This window comes from Prionailurus viverrinus, chromosome D4 (assembly GCF_022837055.1).
Source record: "Prionailurus viverrinus isolate Anna chromosome D4, UM_Priviv_1.0, whole genome shotgun sequence".
In the NCBI taxonomy this organism is placed as follows: domain Eukaryota; kingdom Metazoa; phylum Chordata; class Mammalia; order Carnivora; family Felidae; genus Prionailurus; species Prionailurus viverrinus.
The window spans coordinates 83,457,239-83,479,369 of NC_062573.1; the positions used below are offsets into that span (position 1 = coordinate 83,457,239).

The window sequence follows — 22,131 nt, forward strand, 5'->3', positions numbered from 1 at the left end:
CAGACTCCATGCCATCAGCACAGAGCCCGATGTGGGGCTCGAACTCAAAAATCTTGAGGTCATGACCTGAGCTGAGATCAAGAGTCAGACAGCAGACGCTTAACCAACTGAGCCACCCAAGCACCCCCAAAATTGGACATTTTAAGTAATATTTTAGCAACTCTAGTAGCAAACCCCTCTACCCAACAAGGTTTGTTTTTGCTGCTGTGGTTTTGTTTTTGTTTTTCATTTCGGTTTTGGGGGGTGTTTTTCTTGTTACCGTTTGTTTGTTTAGTGGCTTTCCTTGACTAATTCTGCGGGTTCTCTCTTTCCTATGATGTGTGACCGCTGAGTTGTCCGCTATTCTTAAGTTCTCTTTGTTTTGTTTTTAAACCACTCTATTGAGGTATGATTGGCATCCAGAAAGCTTTACAGATTTAACGTACACAACTTGGTAAGTTTGGGGATCAGTGTATGCTCGTGAAACCATCACCACAGTCTGGGCTATAAACATAGCCATTGCTTCCAAAAGTCTCCTTCTCCCGTCTTTATTACTGTTGTTATTATTGTTATTATTTTGTCTGTGTGATAAGAACACTTAACATGAGGTCCTCTACATTTTATTTAAAATTATTTAGTGTTTATTTTTTGAGACACACACACACACACACACACGCACACAGAGTATGAGTGGGGGAGGGGCAGAGAGAGAGGGAGGCACAGAATCTGAAGCAGGCTCCGGGTTCTGAGCTGTCAGCACAGAGCCTGACAAGGGGCTCAAACTCATGAACCATGAGATCGTGACCTGAGCTGAAGTTGGACGCTTAAACGACTGAGCCACCCCGGCGCCGAAGGTCCTCTACGTTTTCAAGTTTGGGTTCCTGAGGGTCACCACTCAGTCAGCACTGTTGTGTGGCCAGCCAGTCCCTGGTCAGGAGACTTTCTTACGCACCTCGCTGCGTGTCTTGAACCTTTTGCCAAGGGGATCTTGTGAGCGGGCATCCATCAAACATCAGCCTTCGCTGCCTCTTCCTGATGGCACCAGAGATGTGGGGCCGGTGTCTTCCCCCTGTAGCCTTCCTCGGGCCTGAACATGGCCTTCCGCGCGCGCAGTGTTGTTGATCCGGGAAGTACGTCGGACTTCTCGAAGTTTCCCGTGGTCCCCTGGGTCTGGATTTCCTTTTGAATTCTGGGCGCCTGGTGTTTCCTGCCCTGTGGTCGCCACGAGGGAGCTGCTGAGGCGTTGCCGGCAGCCTGCTCTGTTTGACAGTGTCCCAGGGGTGACACCCCCTCCCCGCTGCCTCCCCACGACCCCAGCCCCAGGCCAGCCGAGTCAGACCTAGGATCTCCCCCGGGTGCTGCACGTCCAGACGACGCAGCGAGGCCATCTTCCCGGGGCCCAGTCCTTCAGTCCTTTGTTTCACATGGACGATTTGTTTTCAGCTCGTTCGGTGGCCCCGGTGAATTCTCGGAGTTCCGACATGCTTGGTTTTCATCACGTGGCCTAGGATTTTGTTGTTTTGGAGGCAGAGTGAGTTCACCGAGATCCTCAGGCCACCGTTCTGCGGGCCAGTTCTGCAGCGTGTGGTCCGGGGGCCTGGCGTCTCTCAGCAGAATGCATCTCAGGTGCACCTGCTGGGGCACGGGGAGGAAGGTCGGGTCGGAGGGCAGTGGAGCAGGGAGGTGCTCGCTTGCTGTTGGGAGGAGCAGGGGCCCGCACTGTGACCCCCTTATCTTCCTCTGAGAAGAGGAGTGCAGCAAAGGGACCCCCCGCATGCCTGGGACAGGTGTGAGCCCCCCCTTCACACCGTGAGCCGAACCTCAGGGTTTCCGGAACGTGAGCGTGACGGTCCCACGACTCTGCCAGCATGCGTTTTGTCCTCGGAGTTTTGGGGTGCTTCCTGCATGCCGGGGTTCGAGGTAACGCCTGTGACCGTCACCCACAGCCTTGTTCCACGGACCACCCTCTGCTGACGTGGGACAGACGCGTTGCTCTGGAGAGAAATGCAGCAAGGGACAGGGAGGGTGGCCTCACAAGCCAGCAACGGAGCGGAGAGGTCTCAGGTGGCGTTTTCCGGGGAGGGGGGCGGGCAAACAGCCTCAACTCTAGAGGGAGAAGGGGCTGGAGTTGTTGACGGGGGGAGGGGGGCGTGAAGGGTAGAGGAGCCCGGGCGAGTTCAGGAGGGCGCGTGTGCGTGTGCATCTGCATGGAGGGCGGACAGAGGGTAGAGCAGGTGGAAGGTGCTGGAAGGTGTCGAGCACAGGAGCATTCATTCATTCACTCCGTTCGCCAGATGAACCATCCCTGCTCAGCTGCCGGGCTGAGCAGGGAGCAGACAGACGGAGGAATAAACGAGCATGTGGCTTTTAGGCGGCAGGACTGAGAGCTTGATGTGGAAGGAAGGGGTCAGGGTGGGCCTCGTTGAAGCAGGTAGTGTTACAGGAGCCAACACGCCAGGGGAAACGCGGTAAGCTTGGGGTGGGCGTAATACGCATATGTGCATCAGTTCGCACGTCACCAATAGCCTCGCAGAAACCTCTGTCCTGCTCCGTCTTGGCCGTCCCCCGCAAGGGTGCTGCTGACCTCCGTCACCACACGTGCCTCGGCCTCTGGTTGAACTTGGTGTAAGCGGAGTCATACAATCCGGGCTCTTCTGTGTCCGGCTTCTCCCGCCGGGCCTTATGTTTTCGAGGGTCACCTCTGCTGTCTCAGGTGATGGTGCGTGAAGCCCCTTCTGGAGGGGAGGTGGGCCCCAGGAGGCCTGTGCAGGGGCTGTCATGTGACCCGGCAGAGCCAGGAACGGCGGGGACCAGGTGTGAGCGGTGGGGCGGGGCCGGCAGCATCGATTCTGATTCATCTTGAAGACCGAGCAGTTGACATTTCATGACGGGTTGGACGCAGAATGTGGCTGGAAGGGGAGTCAGACACAATTGTGGGGGGGGCTGGGGCCTTGGCCTGTGGATCGACGGAGTCAGAATTCAGGAGGTGGGGGGCAGCTGCAGGGGAGTAGTCTGTGGAGGAGAGCGGGGTTCCTGCTTGGACACGTCGAGTATGATGTGCGTGTCAGATGGGAACCGGTCCTCGGGTCTGTGACACTGGCTTCCCGGAGAGGGGTCTGACCTGACAAGGTACATTTTGGGGGCTCTGTGCATTTTCTTTTTATTTCTTTTTAAGTTAATTTTTGAGAGAGAGAGAGAGAGAGAGAGAGAGAGAGAGAGAGGCAGAGAGAGAGGGAGACACAGAATCGGAAGCAGGCTCCAGGCTCCGAGTTGTCAGCACAGAGCCCGACGTGGGGCTCGAACCCATGAACAGTGAGATCATGACCTGAGCTGAAGTCAGACGCTTAACTGACCGAGCCACCCAGGCGCCCCTGTTTTGCTCTTTTAAAGCCAAGCCGTCTCTCCCCTCAAGGGTGGAAAGAGGGAGGAGCTTTGCAGGTGCAGCCTCGGAGGAGCAGGGAGGGGAAGACACTCAGTCGCACGGAAGATGAGGGCAGGAGGAGAAGGTCCAGACGCGGAGGTCATGGGAAGGGGCTATGAGGACGACGTGGGTAAACTGAGGCACCATGTAAACGTTGACCAGCGCCCCCCTCCCTGCGGGCCTCCCTGCCGCCCAGCGGGGACAGTGGCGCTGACGTGAGTGAGCACTGTGAGCGGAGGGACCTGGCAGGTGCGGGCTCGGAAAGTGTCACACCTGCTGCTGGAAGTCGCGGGCGCGTGGAGCTCGGAGAACCCGTGTCCTGCCTCACGTCTGGGGGAGCGCAGCCACGGGGTGTATTTCGCACAAGAGAGAAGGTGTCTGAGGCAGCAGCCAGGGCGCTAGAATCATCAGCGGGTTGTGGGCGGGTCCCCCAGACGCACCTCTGTACCCTGGTCCAAACCCCTGCTTCCTGTCTCGTTGAGGCCTGTCTGTCCGTCTGCACCCCGCGCTCGCAAAAGCCGCTTCACATCCGCATTCCTTCTAAAGAGGCAGTGAGGGCAAATGAACGCTACCTGTTGTCGGTTGAATCGTGCTCCCCCAGAATAGACGCGCTGCAGTCCTGGCCCCCCGGTATCTCAGAGGGGGACCTTGTTTGGACATACCGTCTTTACAGAAGTAATTACATTGAGATGCGGTCATTAGGGTGGGCTCGAAGCCAATGCGACTGGCGTCCTTATAAGGAGAGATTAGGACACAGAGGGGACGCAGAGGGGACAGCTGGCCACACAACAGTGCCAGTCCCTCAGCAACAGTGCCACGGAGTGTAAGTTGGTGAGGGACCCTGGTGACTCCGTTTCAGGTTGGTGGGCTTTACTTCGTGTTTCCAAGGCAGGGTTAGGCCAGCCCTTGAGGGAGAACACCACCAGTGTTTACTCAACCCCGAGGTAGCAATAGTGAGAATTAAGACGGCCGGCGATTAGGCACAGGCCGCTCACCCTGACCGCTGTGCGCTTTTCTGGCTGGAGACACACAGCGTGCGACGTTTTAACCAGCGTGTTCCCAGCGACGTTATGGAATCTTCTTACTGTCGGATGTACCTTCTCCGGCCGAACGCCCAGACTAACGGGCGCACCTTTTAGGACCATATACCGCGCGCCCTCCCGGTTGTTAGTTTCTTTCCCTCCATTCTTGCTCTTCCAGCGTCACGGATGGTTTTGGTGGCACATGGTGCTCAGCTGAGGGGTTGCGCTGGATGCATGGCCAACGTTGCCCGTCGAAAACGGGTGTGCTGTCTGAGTTTTCATCGTAAAATCCGGGCCTGTCCTTCCAGAGGCTCCTGTTCTGCACCACGATCACCCCTCCAGACTGTGGGCTTTTTCTGGGCCCTCCCTGACTGCTGTTCTTTCTCATATCCTGGAAATTATAGCTTTTCACAAGGATGACCAGATCCAAGAATGCCAAGCTTCGGTGAATAAGGCAGCCTCACTAATTAAAAGGAGCCTGCTTTGAAGTTGTCCAGATATTCTAGAGACTACATCTAATTAAATCACAGCACGTGTACCGATTCAGATCAACAGGTAGGGAGTAAGGATGAAAACAGTATGAATAACAAAACACTTTTTAAGAGACGCAAATCGCAAACAAAATAGCACCGTGGACCCAAATCCGAGGGCGTGGGTTGAACTTCATTAGTAAATTCTTGCTTCATAGTGTCTCTGCTGCTAATGAGAAAGCTGGGATTTTAATAGGACAGAAGGAGCCTGGAAATCAGCACAGATCCATTTGCTGCTTTGCAGACGCAAACGTCTCTTACGGATGCCCTAAATCAGGACGCCACGCTGGAGGCCCGTGTTGAGAGAAGGTCTGTGGAAGATTCTGTATGTGTGTGTGACTGCTGCCTGGTTCCTAATCGCTCTGCATTTTCCCACGTGTGGGCAGCGTGTGTGCCATGAAATACCAGCATCAAATCTTTTCATCAGGCCATTCCGACGCCGGTCAGTTCAGCCCTGAACGTGCGGGACGCTGATAAGTGCTGCCCAGAATATGCCCTAAGTTCCTGAGTAAGAGCTGACGTCACCACGCCTGATGAATAACGTAGGATTCAGGTCCAAACCTAACTCACTTAACTTCTGAGTAGTCACTGGCCTGCTGTGGACTCTTTGAACACCTGACACTGAATCTGCCGTTCGTGCCTGGCTTTGGGGCCGTATCCAGTGATCCAGAATGCGAGGTGTTTGGAGATAGGATCTTTCCGACAGCCCTTCTCTACCCATGAGCCTTGGTTATGGGCTTAAGCCACGTGATGGGATGTGTGAGTGTTTTTGAGTGAGCTCTTCGGTGAGGACAGTTTTAGATTTGTAGAAAGGATGTGAAGGTCGTATCGAGTTCCTCTGCACCACGCACCTGGTTCCCCTGATGTTAAATCTTACACATTAGTGTGGGACATTTGTCACAGCAAATGTGCCTCGATTGACTGATTCTTTTTGAAAAAAGTGTTTATTTATTTTAAAAGAGAGGGCATGTGGTGGGGGGAGGGAAAGAGAGAGGGAGAGATTTTTTTTTTTAATTTTTGAGAGAGAGAGAGAGAGAGAGAGCGAGCATGCGCGGGGGAAGGGCAGAGAAAGGTGGGGACAGAGAATCCGAAGCAGGCTCCACGCTGTCAGTATGGAGCCAGACATGGGGCTCGATCCCATGAACTTCGAGATCGCAACCTGAGCTTAAATCGAGAGTCGAACACCCAGCCGATTGAGCCACCCAGGTGCCCCAGCCACTCACTATTCTTAACCAAAATCCATACCGTTCCTCTTTGCTTAGACTTTACCTAATGTACTTTTTTCTGTTCCAGAATCCCATGTTCCAGGAGGGTTATTATCACGTTGTGTTCAGCCTTTGCTTCTAGGCATTAAAGTATAATTTTGACTATAGTTTTGACTAAAGTATAATTTTGACTATAATAGTTTGACTCTCAAACTATGCAATTAATGTGTCTTTGCACTAAAGCAGCCACATTTCACTTGGTTTCAAATTAAATGTTCTCTCTTCTTCAAACATCAAACAAACAATTAAGGAGCTAATAAACCTCTTACTTGATTGAGGCCATCGATGGTTTGTGTTCCGGTGGCCTTACGTGTCTCCCTGCGTGGGTTTTCACAGTGAAAGCCCCCCATGTCTGGTGCAGGAGAGTTAGAGCATCAGAAATTCCACGCCCCTGATGGACACGTGTGGCCTTCATAGCATGCCCTGTAGCCTTCTACCAAAATGAAAGACATGTGATTTGCTCCATTTCAGAAGAGATTAAGTCCCGAGGCGTTGGGGCAACCGGGGCTCCTCCCCTAGGTTGTTCCCTGTTCGGGTCTCCTCGTCTGTCGGATGGCCAGCGGAGGCGAGGGCAGCAGCACCAGGCAAGCCCGAAGCGGGGCTTTGTGTGAGGAGGTGCTGGGCAGGCCATCAGGGAGATGTCACGGGGCTCACACCGCCGGGGACTGTCACCGGCCAGCCGGGCTGGCAGGGATCACCAAGGCAGTGTGCGGGGTTAGGAAGGTGGGTACAGGTCGGTCAGCCAGCAGCAGTGACATGCAGGAGAACCCGCTAGTCAGGGCGCAAGCAGGAGAGACCAGCTCCAGTGCTGGCGGTGCTGAACCCCGACTTGGTCCCCTGTGTCCAGAGCCCCGGAGCCCCGCCTTTCCCGTGGCAGCGTGTGGACGTGTGCTGGTGTCCTGGCAGGTGACTTTCAGACCCGTCTTGGCGTCCATAATCCCGGTGACTCCAGCCTCCTGTCCTGTACTCACCTCGGGTCTTGTGTGCACTTCCACGCATAATATCAAAAAGCAAAAAGAGTCATACAATTGGTGTTTGTTCAAAAGGCCACATGTTGTGTGATTTCATTTATATAATATGCCCAAAACATAAAGCCCTAGAGACAGAGAGCAGACCGGTGGTTGCAGGGCCTGGGGGAGGTGGGAATGGGGAGGGCTGCCGATGAGAACAAGATTTCTCTTGGGAGCGATGGAATATTCTGGAATCACATAGTGGAGACAGTTGCACAATCTTGTGCATATCCCCAAACCCGCTGGAACTGGAAGGTAGACTTTATTTTTAGTTTTTTTGAGATTTTTTTAAAGATACTTTTTAAAGTTTATTTATTTTGGAGAGAGAGAGAGAGAGAGAGAGAGAGAGAGAGAGAGAGAATGTGCAGGGGAGGGGCAGAGAGGGAGGCAGACAGGATCTCTGTGCTGACAGCGCAGAGCTTGATGTGAGGCTTGAACTCACAAACTGTGAGATCATGACCTGAGCAGAAATCAAGAGCCTGGCACTGAACCCAGGCGCCCGTGGACTGTAGACTTTAAAATGGCAAATTTTGTGGTGTGTGAATTACATCGATTAATAATCCAATGTTTTTTCATCGTAGAGGTGTTTAAAAATAAAATAAAAGAAGACATTTTATTTTTTTTTTTTTTAATTTTTTTTTCAACGTTTATTTATTTTTGGGACAGAGAGAGGCAGAGCATGAACGGGGGAGGGGCAGAGAGAGAGGGAGACACAGAATGGGAAACTGGCTCCAGGCTCCGAGCCATCAGCCCAGAGCCCGACGTGGGGCTCGAACTCCCGGACCGCGAGATCGTGACCTGGCTGAAGTCGGACGCTTAACCGACTGCGCCACCCAGGCGCTCCAAAAGAAGAAATTTTAAATTACCTTTATAATTCTGGCTATGCAACAGTGACATTTGGATGTGTGTGTGTGGTAGTTTTTGCAATTGTTTTGTTGGTTCTGGCCTGTGTTTGTTTTGTGTTTTTCCTCTGGGGTGTTTCCAACCCTTTTGGGGGGCCGGGAGAGGTTCTGTTGGCATCTGCTGAAACGCTGGGCCCACTTGTCTCCTTTCCCCAAGTTCATATTTGCACCTGTTCCACTTGGCTTTTAAATTTTAGGACGTGCAGCATCTTGAGTGAGGACAACCATTCTGTGTCCGACTTCATGCTCTGTAAGAGAGTGACAGTTTCTAATATCAGGCTGTCAGTGGGGTCCTCCCTTCTCAGGAAGCAACAACAGGGCCCCGTTCTGTGGAAACTTAGGGTGTCAGCTCTAAGGACCACGGTAATGGGCCATATTCTGCCTTTATTCACATATGTGACCCTTGCTGTCATTTTTTATTTAAAAAATGTTTTTAAATGTTTATTTGTGAGAGACACACAGGGTGTGAGCGGGGGAAGGGTAGAGAGAGAGGGAGACACAGAATCCGAAGCAGGCTCCGGGCTCCGAGCTGTCAGCACAGAGCCCCACGTGGGGCTCGAACTCACTCACCGCGAGATCATGACCCGAACCGAAGTCGGATGCTTAGCCGACTGAGCCACCCAGGCGCCCCTACTAAATTATTTTTTAAGGCAAAGCTTGGGGCCGAAAGAGATGAAAAGTCAAGTCGCAGCCTCTGTGCTGACCATCACAACCTGCTCAAACAGAGTCTTAGCATTTCTGCGGTGAACAGCGACTTTGCAGGTCTGGGTGGGTGGGTGGGTGAGGTTGACCCGAGAGTCAGCAGAAGCATCGGGGCCGCCTCCGGCTCCTTCGCATGGGACACCGTGACTCAGACGCGCCGGGAAACCTTGTGCGGCAAAACAGAAAGCTACCTTGGAAGAGCTGGGAATCTGTTCCGCGGTAGAATTGGGCTAATAGTGCTTATTTTTCTTCGGGGTGTATATTTATTTGACTGTTTCACACCATTTGTCAATTTCTAAGCAGTTAATAATTTTTATGCCTCTTTCAGATGTGTGTATATAGTACAAGTGTGTTTGATTTCCTGTGGTCTCTCTGCATTTACACAGCGCTGAGTGATGGCATGTATAACATGCCAATTGAAAATTTCCAACCCAACTCAAGTTTGATTCTTTAGCACACATCCGTGGACTGCCTTGCCCGGTTTCTGCCTGTGTCTGTGCTGCCGGGGCCCTGGATTCTGTCTAGGTTCTAATGCTGGGATGGCCTAACCGCTGTTTACAGTCCCCTGGGGAACGTTGAGCGATACGGGGAATTGGAGAATAAGGACGCGTGATCGATGGTGGACATTTTACGGAAGGCGGCATGGAGCGTGGCGTCTGTTGTGTGGTTGAGTTTGGACTAGAAGTGACAGAAAGAGGGGACCTTCCTTAACTGGGTGTGAGAAGCCCCGGCCCGGGCAGAAACACCCTCCCGCTGGCCACATGGGTGCTGCGGCTCAACGCCAAGGGCGCTCAAGGCTGATGTGTTCCCTGGCGCATCCTGGGGTTTCGGACCTGGCGGTGCAGACAGGTTTAGCTTAGAGACGCCGGTGCCCTCATGAATCAGCTGGCCAGTCGGTGTTTATTCAGCGGAAGAATTTGAAGACTCTTGCGTGAAAACCGCTTGTACCCTGTTCGCAGGCCCCAGCTTCCTCGAGCAAGGCTTCTCATCGCAAGAGCGGCCTCGAGTGTCTGGGTGCTTTGTTGGTTCCTGTGTCTCGTGTAAGAGAGGCAAGCGGGGTGACCCGGTTTGTAACTGAGTTATAAACCGTCTTCCGGAGACTTTCAAAGAAATTGTGATAAATGCACATAACCTAGAAGTTTGCCGTGTTAGCCATTTTTTTTTAAATAGGAAACTCATTGTGGAATTGGTTTCCATACAGCACCCAGGGCTCCTCCCGACAGGTGCCCCCCTCATGCCCATCACCCACTTTCCGCGCCCCCCCCCCCCCATCAACCCTCAGTTTATTCTCAGATTTTAAGAGTCTCTTAGGGTTTGGCTCCTTCCGTCTCTGTAACTTTTTCTCCCCCCCTCCCCCTCCCCCCTGGTCTTCTGTTAAGTTTCTCAGGATCCACGTAAGCGTGAAAACATACGGTATCTGTCTTTCTCTGCCTGGCTTATTTCACTTAGCATCACACCCTCCAGTTCTATCCACGTTGCTGCAAAGGGCCAGATTGCATTCTTTCTCATTGCCGAGTAGTATTCCATTGTATTTATAAACCACATCTTCTTTATCCATTCATCAATTGATGGACATTTCGGCTCTTTCCATAATTTGGCTATCGTTGAAAGCGCTGCTATAAACATTGGGGTACAAGTGCCCCTGTGCATCAGCCCTCCTGTGTCCTTTGGGTAAATTCCTAGCAGTGCTGTTCCTGGGTCATAAGGTAGATCTATTTTTAATTTTTTGAGGAACCTCCACACGTCTTAGCCATTTTTTTAAAAATGTTTATTTATTTTTGAGAGAGAGACAGACAGAGTGTGAGCAGGGGAGGGGCAGAGAGAGGGGGAGACACAGAATCCGAAGCAGGCTCCAGGCTCCGAGCTGTCGGCACAGAGCCCGACGCGGGGCTCGAACTCATGGGTCGTAAGATCACGACCTGAGCCGAAGTCGGACACTCAACCGACTGAGCCACCCAGGCACCCCACGTCTTAGCCATTTTTAAGTACGGGGTTCAGTGGCGTTAACGGCACTCACATTATTGTATTCCTGCCATCACCACGCATCTCCAGAACCCGTCCCCATTAAACCACCAACTCCTGCCTCCCCCCCCCCCCCCCACCGCCCCCCTGTCTGCTTTCTGCCTATGAATCGGACACCTCTGGGGACCTCACTGGTCAGACGCTATTTGTCTTTCTGTGTCTGGCTCTTTCCCTCAGCACAATGTCCCCCAGGTTCATCCACGTGTAGCGGAGCAAGATTTCCTTCTAAGCCGCGTGACGTTCGGCACGTGTGTCCCATTCCATGCTAGGCTTTGATGTCACAGACCCAGATCCATCCGGATGTGTCGTCAGAGCCACCATTTCTACCGCACCCTCCCGGCCCGACTGGTGGGAGCCGGGAACAGGGGCCCACGGCTCTGTGTGGTTTTCCGGGTTAGGCGGACCAGATCTGCTCCCTCGCTGGGTGCGGGTGAGCCTGGGAGTGGTTGCGCCTGCTGTGACCCCGTCTCTACAGGGTGGGTTGCTAGAGCTGCAGGACGAGATACCTCTGTCCTCACAGCTGTAGGTAGGTCCGTCCTTGGCCACTGGCTGCCAGTGGATCCGGGGGGGACCAGGAGGGGAACGCGCTGCCTGAAACACCCCGGTTCCGAATTTATTCACAATCTCCAGGGCCCGCCTCCGGAGGGCCACCTGCAGACTCTGGCGACCGAGGTGTTCTCTTTCGCCAGCCCGTGTTCGAATCTCTGTCCCTCCCTGAATGGCGCTCAGGGCTTCGGTCACACGTGCGCTTCGTCTGTGTGTTCTGCCACCCTGGGGGTCAACGTGAAGAATCCCTTCTGCTGCGATGCCAGATCAGAGCCTTCCAGAGGCTCCCACAGCGCCTTGTCCTCCTAGGTTTTCTGTACACAGTGGATGGTTTTGCTAGAATACTGTTGTTCTTGCATGAGAAGCCGAGTGCAGGGCGTGCAGTAAACCTCACGGATGTGTGTGCTGTGCTCTTTCTTTCGTCCAGGGGAAATGGAGGTTCCGGACCCGAATGACCCTCTGGGAGAGCTGGATGGACAGGACGGCCCTATTCCAACTCTGAAAGGTAAAAGACTGAGGAGTTCTTGGAAGCAGGTGTTCGGAAGTGTTCTCGGGGGCCCGCGTGGAGCGGCGTGGGGTGCCTTCTGTACCCGGGGCGTGGCTGCTGGGATGGGTGGCGGGTGCCCGTGGCCCGGCGCTGCCCCATTGGTGGGTGTGGCGACGTGCCTGCCTCGGCAGCCGTGGGGGCATCGAGGGCTGGTCCGAGCCGGTCGGAATGTGGCGGCTGGCAGGTGGCGGGCAGATGGTCGCGGGAGGGGGGGAAGGGGCCTTGTGGGGAGCCCCGTGGGGCTGAGCAGACCCTGAGGAGCCGGACTCTTGGCTGGGCCGCCGTCACCTGCTGACGGGTGGCGGTCTCCTGGGGTCCTCCCTGGAATCGTCCGGAGCCGGTGGGCGTCCCGCCTGAGCGGGTGGCTCACGGAGGAGTGGGTGGTCTGTCTTGTGCCTCAGCCTCCCCCACAGGTCACCGTCTGGCTCGCTGCTCCCGCGGTGCACTCTGCAGGCATCTTGGGCTGGTAGCGTGAGTGGATGGGACACATTTCTTCCGATACAGCCCGATTCCTCGGGGAGGTGGCCACCCTCCCGCTCAGCCCTTTGTCACCCTGTCGGCTTGATCGTTGCCCCAGCCCAGCTCCTGTAAGGAAGCACCACGTGCGGGCGGCGTCATCCGCAGGAATGCACTCCCCAGCGTCCTGGCGGCTGGGGGGCGAGGGTGAGAGCGCCAGCAGGTCAGTTTGGGTGAGGCCTCCCTTCCTGGCTTGCGGACGGCGCCCTCTCTGGCCTCACGTGGTGGAGAGAGCACTCCGGCTCCTCTTCCCCTTAGGGCACCGACCCCCTCGTGGGGACCCCTCGAGACCTCATCTCACCTAACCCCTCCCGAAGGCCCACCTTCAAACGCTGTCGCGCTGGGCGCCGGGCTTCGACGTGTGCGTTTTGGGGGAGATGCAATTCAGTGCCCGACGATTGCCTGTTAAAGCGACCACTCTGGGCGCCCGGGTGGCTCAGTCTGCTGAGCGTCTGGCTTTCGGTTTTTGGCTCAGGTCATGATCTCCAGGTGGGTGGGATGGAGCTCCGCGTCGGGCTCTGTGCTGACGGCACACAGCCTGCTTGGGGTTCTCTCTCTCTCTCTCTCTCTCTGCCCCTCCCCTGCTCACACGGGCTCTCTCTCTCCCATAAAATAAAATGAGTAAACTTTAAAAAAAAAAATGAGAATGCTAAAAAAAAAATCCGCTCTCCTTCTGCCTGATTTCTTCCTAATTATTCAAAGACCAGGAATCCATAATCATTTCTTAGCCCGCTGTGTGTTGAGGGTCCCGCGTCCCCTCAGGAAGGTCGCCCCTCCGTGTGTCCGCAGCTGGGTCTCCTGGGCTTTGAGCAGCTAGGACCCAAGTCTGCTGGCCTCAGTCTAAGGGCCGGCTTGTCCCTGCAGGTCCCGAGAGATTGCCCGGGGTCCTACGGGGTGCTGAGCTCCCTCCGCGTCCCAGAACGCTCACCAGTGTGTGCTGTTTGCTTACAGGCCAGTCATTTCAGTCAAGGGCGTGTGGAGCCGTGACTGCCCTTGGTGGGGCCTGGTGTGTGGACCTCGATGGGACCTCACAGGGACACGGGCTGCTTGCAGGCGTCAGACCTCCAGCAGGATAAGGATGTGTCCCCAGGGGGCAAGGCCTGTGCTCTGGATGCTGGGCCTGGTGAAACATTTCTCAGAAGGCTGACTTAGCCTGCAGTCCGGATGGTCCACACACATTCCCTGACCGTCTCTTTGTGCCCCTGCTGTGTGAGGCCCAGGTACACGCTGGTGACCCAAACAGCACGACACCATCCCGTGTGGTCTCTGTTTCATGACGTTTCCCCGTACTGGGGAGTCAGAATCCTGAATGCTCGACAGAGTAGCTGGAAGGAAGAGACAGGGCTGTGTTGATCTGGAAGGAAGGGAAGGGCGTCTTGGCATAGGACGAGATGTTACACTGAGATCCGAAGAGCTGACAAAGACGGGGGAGTCCTGAGGCATGGCGGTGCCTGTGCAAAGGTCCTGAGGCAGCTGAGAGAAAGGGTTGGGTAGCTGAGGTCAGAAGGGTCAGGGGACTAAACCAACATGACCTAGTCCCAAGGCCATCAGCCATGCGTGGGTCTTCAAATTTAAATCAATTAAAATTAAGTAAAATCAAGAATCCAGTTCCTTAGTTCTCAGAGCTACATTTTAAGTGGTCAGTGGCCATATGCGCTAAAGGCCACCACGATGGACAGCACAGATCTAGAACATTCCGTCACCACGGAAAGTTATATTGGGCAGCCCTGGGTAGAACATATACAGCTTTTTAGGTGGCAGGAGGATGTTCTGCTTTATTCTGAGCGCCGTCTTCCACTGTGCAAGGTTCTGGCCTGGGACACGGTGTAGCCTGATGGCTGTGCAAAGATTGCCTTGGTAGTCTGGAGGGTGATGGGGGGGGAAATGGGAGGGGCGGTGGGAGGGAGGTGAGGGGCAGATAAGAGAGAGGTGAGGGGGCGGTGGGCGGGAGGTGGGGCTGGCTGAGTCGAACTCTAACCTGCACTCCCCTCGTAGACTCCAGACTCCCCAGCGGGCAACGTGTTTACAGCAGACCTGTCCCCCAGGTGCAGGGTGCGGGGTCTCCAGGGGCCAGAAGGGCCTGTCACAGCTGCAAGATGAAAGGTCCTTCGGGCCCGCCCGGATGCAAGACGCATTTGCTGACCAAGGCTCGGAAGCGACCGTAGGCCGAACGTTCACAGAAACTTTTGTTTGCATCCAGCCACAAGCTCCAAACATGGATAAGTCAGATCCTGTGCCTTGGGTGGGATTCCAGGCCCTCCTTCTTGGTCTGGGAGCAATTTCTCAAGCCCACAGCCGCATGCTTTGTAAGGCCCTCTGCTTGGTTGGGATTCGACTGCCTCCTGACTGCTTTTGTTAACCCACATGGGATTGTGTGAAAACGGAGCGTGCTTTCGTGTCTGCAGTGCTGAGGCTTCTGGAAGCTTGCCTTGGCTTCTCCAGGGCACAGAAACACCAGCTGCAGATGCTCACTGGCAAAGCGGGCGTGTGTGCACACGTGTGGGCCTGTGTGCGCACGCCGTGCCTGGGCCGTGGGAAAGAAGCAGGGGGCCACGGCGAGCTGGGCCCCTCTCCCCGTGGGGGCCGCCTGGGTGCCGCCAGCTGCTCAGAGCAGCCGTGTGAGCCTGGTGTGGCTGGAGGACACCCCGGGATCGGATGCGGCTCCAGCATCCCGCTGTGGCCGGCGCACCCCCAGCTGTCGGCGGGACAGGAGGGCTCAGCGCACGGCACTCACCCAGGAAGCAGTGGCAGGAGGCCTATGCTGTTTGTTATTCTTCCCGGGTGCGACCATCCGCGTGTGCCTCAGTCCCAGGCGTCCAGACCTCAGCAGCCGCTTGGGGACAGGATCCTAGCGAATGCCCCCCAGCCAGTCATTGCAGCCCAATTTTCTGGTTCTGTAGTGCGATTTTCTTTCTTCCTGGGTTACGGCTCTTGCACAAGAGGGGACTCACTCTACCCTTCCTTTCTGCTCCCCCGGCCTCCTCGTCACGCGCTCGTGACGGAAGGAATTGGCCTGGCCCCGCCACACTTGTTGTTCCGTGTGCTTTTTTTTTGCTGAACTCCAGGGAGTGTCACTATTTGGCCATATGTGGCTTAAATCATACAAAAAAAAAAGTGTTGGTAGCTGAATGGACTCTATGAGCTCTTTCTTTTAATCCGGTTAGCATTTATGACACCCCAGCATCTATAAAATCACCAGCAGGGGGAAATGGCTGGCAGGCCAGTCCTCCGGTGAGAGAACCACTGCGTCTCTTCCAAGCAAACCGGGACCTGGGAATTAGGCACACGCGTAGACAGCATTTGTGTTCAGATATACTCTGCCATCTGCCAGCAGTCGGTTTTTAACAGATACATAGTTGGTCGTGGGTATCGGCAGAGAAAGACCCCCAAACGAAAAGCCTACGTAGGAGAGAAAACACAGAAGACGTGATTTACGCCAGGAAAGTTCGCCTGAAGTTTTCGCACGCCAAACCACCGTCGGGGTTCGGACGGAAGCCGGCCTAGGACTCCTGGGTTATGGTGCTGGGCTAACCCAGGAGTGGATATATACCAGGAGCTTAGATTCCTTGCCGCGTTAGACACACTGCTTATTACTGGCGAGGTCACTAGCATTTTTGTCATTGTCACGGTTATTGTCGTGACATTTACAAAAGCATACGTTTGCCCCAGAAACCCTTTGGTCTTGTGCTCCAAGGCTGTATTTGAAGTGGAGAGGTAACACGTCTGGGGTTTTGTCAAATCAGTACTTTGGAATGTGTGTGGGAAGCGGATAATTTCTGAGGGCCCGGGAGAATTCCAAGCTCTCCCCGCTTGAGGATACGTTGCAGTTGTAGGTGATCTCAAGGGCATCCTAAATCACAGGGCAGGAGTCCAGGCTGCCCCCTGCTATTTGCAGGTGCTGCGCTCCGGTGCCGACCCGAAGTCTCCCGGGACGGAGGGGACAGAACAATCGGCAGAGCTCGCAGATCACGGTGTTGGCCTGGCCCTGAGCCCTGTTGTCTCTGTCTCCTGAGCTTTGGGCTCCTGAGTCCTGTAGGGCATGCGGATTGATTAGTGTATACATTGGGTACATTTCTGGAACTTCTGGTGTGTGTGTGTGTGTGTGTGTGTGTGTGTGTGTGTTCATGCCCCCGGCCCTTTTTGAGTCCGTGGGTGTCGCCCAGTGCAGGTGTAGGCTTGTGGGGCCAGCTCCTTCCTTCCTCACTCCCTCTACCCTTCTGCAGTAGCTTCCGAGGGCTGTCCTACCAAAGGACCACAGGCTAGGTGTCTCAAATGACAGAAACCGGCTCCCAGTTCTGGAGTCAGATGTCCCAAATCAGGGTGTCTGCGGGGGCGGGGGGTGGGGTGGGGTTGTTCCTTTGGGGTCTCTGAAGGAGAGAGCGTCCCGGGCTTCTCTCCCAGCCGCTGGTGGCGCCCGGCAGCCCGCGGACTTCCTAGGCTTGTGGCCGCGTCTCTCCCGTCCCTGCCTCTTGTCGTGTGGTCTTCTCTGCGCATCCATGTCCACATGTCCCTCTTCTGATAAGGACAAGAGCCATTGGACTAGGGCCCACCCATGTGATCCCCTCTTAACCTGATTGCATCGGCAGTGACCCTATTTCCAAATAAGGGCACGGTCACAGGTTCCAACCCGTGTCGTTGGGGCCACCGTTCACCCTCCTCCAAATGCGCAGAAACGCTCACGTCCTTTTCTGCATTTCTCAGGCCCTTCGGGTTCCTTTGCTCCTGTTTCCCGTGTTCTCTGACTCCCACCTTTGCCCATCTCACCACCCCCCATCCTGTCCCTGTGGCTCTTCTGCTCAGCCATCCTCCCCCCCCCCCCGAACCTGCAGCTGGCTCTGTGCAGACTGCTAGACAGCTCAGCGGGAGCGTCTGAGCAGAGTGACCCCTCGCCCCTGCCCCCGGCTGATTTATGGAGCTGTAAATACTTCCCCTGAGAAGAGTGGCTTTATGTCCTCCGTGTGCTCCTCAGGGTCCCCTCCTCACCTGCCCTGCCAGGCAGCTTGTCTGTTGTATTTCCCACCAGTCAAAGCCCTGTGACCTTGTGACCCCTGGTGCATAAGGCTTTCCTTATCTCCTTCCCAGACCAGTCAGCGTGGCCTGGTAAACAGGCCGCTTCTCAAACACCTAAGTAATTTGACCGAGTGGGAAAACGTGGGGACGGTCAGTTGGGAGAAAAAGACCATCTATCACCGATCCGACTGTGAGACGGGAGTGCTGGCCCATAGTAACGGGCTCTCCTGTTACCTCTGCCCTTGGCGTGTCGGTCCTGCTTGGACTCGGGTCCGGTGTCCGGAGTTAGGGGTGAGCAGAGAGCTGGCCCCGGGAACAGGGGCGCGGAATCCATTAGCATCGTTGTTAAAGTTCCCCCGCTGTGCAGAGGGGAAACCCTCTTGGATAATTAGAAGGGAAGACTTCTGTTCTGCCTCTAACACTGTGGGGTGCTGACTGATCCAAGTTAGCCAGATTCTCAGTCGCTGGGGTCTGGCCCCTCCTGGCCTGTTCTGTCGTGTCCGGAGTGGTTTGGAATGGTCCTAAAAGGAAGCCTTGTGACCTGGAGGAAAGCTGAGCAAAGATTAGTACAAACCCCGTATTTTGCACAAAAGGGAAGTGAAGCCAGGAGTTTAAATGGGAGCCTGTGAACTAACCCCAGGGGCCAACACAACACTGTGCTTCCTCTTCAGAGAACTTTCTTTCTGGCTTGGATCTTGGCCTCCAGAGCATTAATGATGGTTACGATGGTGGACCAAACTAACTTGCCCCCCCCCCCCCCCCCGCTTAAATTACATACAAGTGCTCAATAAAAATTAGTAGAAGATGTAATTGCTTACGTGCACTTGCGAAGAGAGATGGAGACATGACCAGGAGCCAGGAATAGGGAGGAAGCTGAGTTGTGGCCGCCCTGGGCTGCCAGGGCACGAGCCACTTGAGGTGGTCCTACTCTGCAGCCTTGGAGAATGTCCCCATGGTTTAGTTTATCTGAGACAAAGAGTGGTGTTTTGCAGGTGTCATGCACTTATGATGCGGGCTCCCCAACATGTGCCCCCATGTGGCTATGGACACATCCGTGGGCTCCAGAGTAGAAGGAACACCAGTAAGGCGTGCACATGTTGGCAAATGCTGGAGACAGGCAAAAGGCTTCTGCAGGTGCCTCAAGTCATCCAAACACTGAGGCTGGAGTATCCCCAGACGCAAATGTGACACTGCAGAGAATAGCCAAGAGAGGGAAAATGCTGATTGGGATCATGTGAATAAATTCCTTAGCTTTACTGACATCACTTGGAATTGGAGATATTACATTTCCTTCAATCAGGAGAAATAAGAGGTTGAGACAGAAATCGAATTTGGCTTCAGGACAGTGAAAGAATTTACATTTCTTGTGCCCTATGTAAGGCCTCTGAACGGTCATCAAGGCTCAGCCACAGCAGGAATCTTGGGTTTCAGCGTCAAACCAGGAAGGAACCTGTGGGGTCCAGGGAACTGAGTGACCATGGTAGGTAAGCGATTGGCAGCAGGCGAGGAGACCTAGGGGCTACAGTCCTCGCCTCAGCCCTGGCCCGAGGAGGGGAACACGGAAGGCGCTACCATGAAAAACAAGACGTGGACCCACCCCCCAGGAAACCCGGTTTACATGCTGGGAATGTTGTGTGTGTGGGGGGGAATCCCAGGCCCAAGAGTTAACGTGAAGACTTGGCATTGAGTGTTGCAGGAACCTAGTCCCCAAGGGGTTCCCACAGAAAACCCACCCTATAGTGGAAAATTACAAGGCACACTCGGAGAGGCTTGGGATGAGTGGTGAGCTAGTAAACAAGCCAGAAGGATTAAAAATAAAGGAAGAAAAGGCAGTGGTGGATTTGAAAACCAAAGAGGCTGTCTAGAAATAAAAAATTGTAGTCGGAGAAATGAGAAACTTAATGGGCAGATCAAGGAGCAACAGGGTGCCCAGCTGGAGATTAAAAGGAGCTAGGGAATATCAAAGCAGCGAAGCACACGGAGAAACTACATATGGGAGGAAATTTGGCATCTATGCAGAAGCAGATTTCAGAGGAGGAATAAAGGGAAATGGAGGAACGATGTTTCATGAGGTATTGGTGGAGAATTTTACAGAATTGGTGGAATCGGGAATGGTACTGAGGCCCATTAAGTCTATATACAGATAAATTCACAGCTAGAGATACGTGGGAGTGGCAAAAATAGAGGGGAAACATGAAAAGCAGCCTAAGAGGGGAAATATCAGGTTACCCACAAATGAACAAGAACCAGCCTGATTTCTGCAGTAAACTCAGAAGCCAGAAGATGGCAGTGTAAGTGTCAGGCCAGAATTCCATACCCAGCTAAACTATTACTCAAGTGTGAAAGTAATGGGTAACTCTTAGACCAAGACCGAGGGTGTTTACAACCTCAGTCCTTTACCCAAAGACCAAGTACGATTCTCAGCTAAGCCCAGAGGAAGGGTGAAGTACAAGCCACATAAGCAAGGAAAAGCACTTGGTTAACAGGTCAGCAAGTCTAAATAAACTCTGAGAGTAAAAATCATAAATAGTAATGACCGCTGGGGCTCAGATATCCAGTATAACTGAACACCGGGAAGCAGTAACTCAAAACTGGTGGGTGGGCATGTGGTTGCATCTCTGAGCATTTCATGGCACTTGTATTTGGTCGCATTTGGAGGAAACTTTGCCAAATTAGGTCTGCCTGTAAAAAATAGGTAAGTTAGCTGCCTACTACATGTTTTAGACAAGTAAAGGGGAAAAAGAAAATTTTTTTAAATCAATCAAACAGAAAACAGGAAAGGCAGATTAAAATGAAAATGAAATGAGAAATAAAATATAAAATGGAAACATTCAAAATAAAACTGGCCAGTTAAAAAACTCATGGTTCATATGTAAAGATTCATCAATTAACATGTTAAATTATATGCTGTTTACAGGATTCGTTTCTAAAGCATAATCATAAAAATGGTTTAAAAAATTAAAAATATAGTGCAGGACTATGTTAATCAAGAGTACCCTACATCAGGGGTGCCTGGGTGGCTCAGTCGGTTGAGCGTCCGACTCCGGCTCAGGTCATGATCTCACGGCTGGTGAGTTTGAGCCCCGCGTCGGGCTCTGTGCTGACCGCTCGGAGCCTGGAGCCTGCTTCGGATTCTGTGTCTCCCTCCTCGGCTTGCACTCTGTCTCTCTCTTCCTCAAAATAAATAATTAAAATTTAAAAAAAAAAGAGTACCCTACCTCAAAATCAGACAAAATGGGCTTTTAGACAAAAGCATTAGACAGTATATGAAGACTAGCTGATGCCATAAACCTGAAGTTTATTGCACCCAGTAACATAGTTTCCAATATGTAAACACACCTTCACAGAGTTACTAATAGCCATTTGACAAACACAGAGTCTGTGAACACACATGTCATCGAAAGTAATAGATGAGCCTATTAACACTTTGAAAAACTTAACAAGTTTAATCTAACGCACGTACGTAAATCCCTGCACTGAGCAGTTAGAGAAAACACATTCTTATTGGTAAAATGTGGAACGCTACTCTAGGTATTGAGTCGTGCTAGGCCGTAAAGCAAATATCAGTGGTGTCGAAGAATCATCATCACGTAGACCGGGTTCTATGACAACAGTGTGGTAGGCACACTTTCAATAACTTGGAGCTAAAAGAAAATATTACAATGTAAGTTGGAAGATATGTGGGTCTGGCCGACCAACCGTATGGAGATTAAATAACTTATTAGATGGCTGAAGAAGAAGTGGAAGGGAATCTGCACACTGAATGCTTACATTAGAAATGGAAAAAGAAAGGGGCGTCTGGGTGGCTCAGTCGGTTGAGCGTCCGATTTCAGCTCAGGTCACGATCTCGCGGTCCGTGAGTTCGAGCCCCGCGTCAGGCTCTGGGCTGATGGCTCGGAGCCTGGAGCCTGCTTCCGATTCTGTGTCTCCCTCTCTGTCTGACCCTCCCCCGTTCATGCTCTGTCTCTCTCTGTGTCAAAAATAAATCAATTAAAAAAAAATGGAAAAAGAAAATGTATGAATGGCAGTAGTTAGAGCAACAGTGTAAAGGTTTGAACAGACAGCTGCAGAAGGAGAGGCCAGGGGCCAGTAACCTTTCCAAGAGACTCCAGCTCATGGTACATTCTTACTTTTTTTTTTTTTGAATGTGTATTTATGTTTGAGAGAAGAGGCAAACATATGCTATTCGGGGAGGAGCAGACAGATGGGGGGAGACAGAGGATCCAAAATGGGCTCTGCACTGACTGCAGAGAGCCCAGCTAGGGCTCAAACTCCTGGGCCGTGAGATCATGACCTGAGCCAAAGCCAGTCGCTTAACTGACAGAGCCACCCAGGAGCCCCATCTCAGGACACATTCTTTAGATGGAGAGTGAAACAGCCCTATTTCAGATTCATCAGGTTGGCAAACGTTTTTTGGCCCCTAAACACAAATGTTGACATAGTTGAAAGGGAAACAATTCGATTGACGTTGATGGTGAACGCGGATGGTTTCGGGCACCCTTGAGACTTACATAAATGAGAGATTTCAAAGCCCCGTGACATCACTCTTGCATCCGGGTGGACACTTTCAAGGAATTCTTGTATGTGTGCACGATGAGACGTGTGTACAGGTGGTGATTAAGCCCTAACAAAAATGTGGGAACAATTTACTGCCCTGCA

General features: G+C 53.1%; 1 protein-coding gene across 4 annotated transcripts in view; it reads left to right on the forward strand.

Moving 5' to 3' along the window:
- ROR2 (receptor tyrosine kinase like orphan receptor 2) overlaps window positions 1-22,131 on the forward strand; it is a 196,011-nt gene that overhangs the window by 137,732 nt on the left and 36,148 nt on the right. For all 4 annotated transcript variants that reach the window (XR_007146557.1, XM_047831488.1, XM_047831489.1 and 1 more), the window contains exon 2: window positions 11,827-11,904. Coding sequence is in view for 3 of the 4 variants with exons in the window: in XM_047831488.1 (XP_047687444.1) it covers window positions 11,827-11,904 (78 nt within the window). In the remaining variant the exon portion in view is untranslated. The remainder of the gene's footprint in view (window positions 1-11,826; window positions 11,905-22,131) is intronic.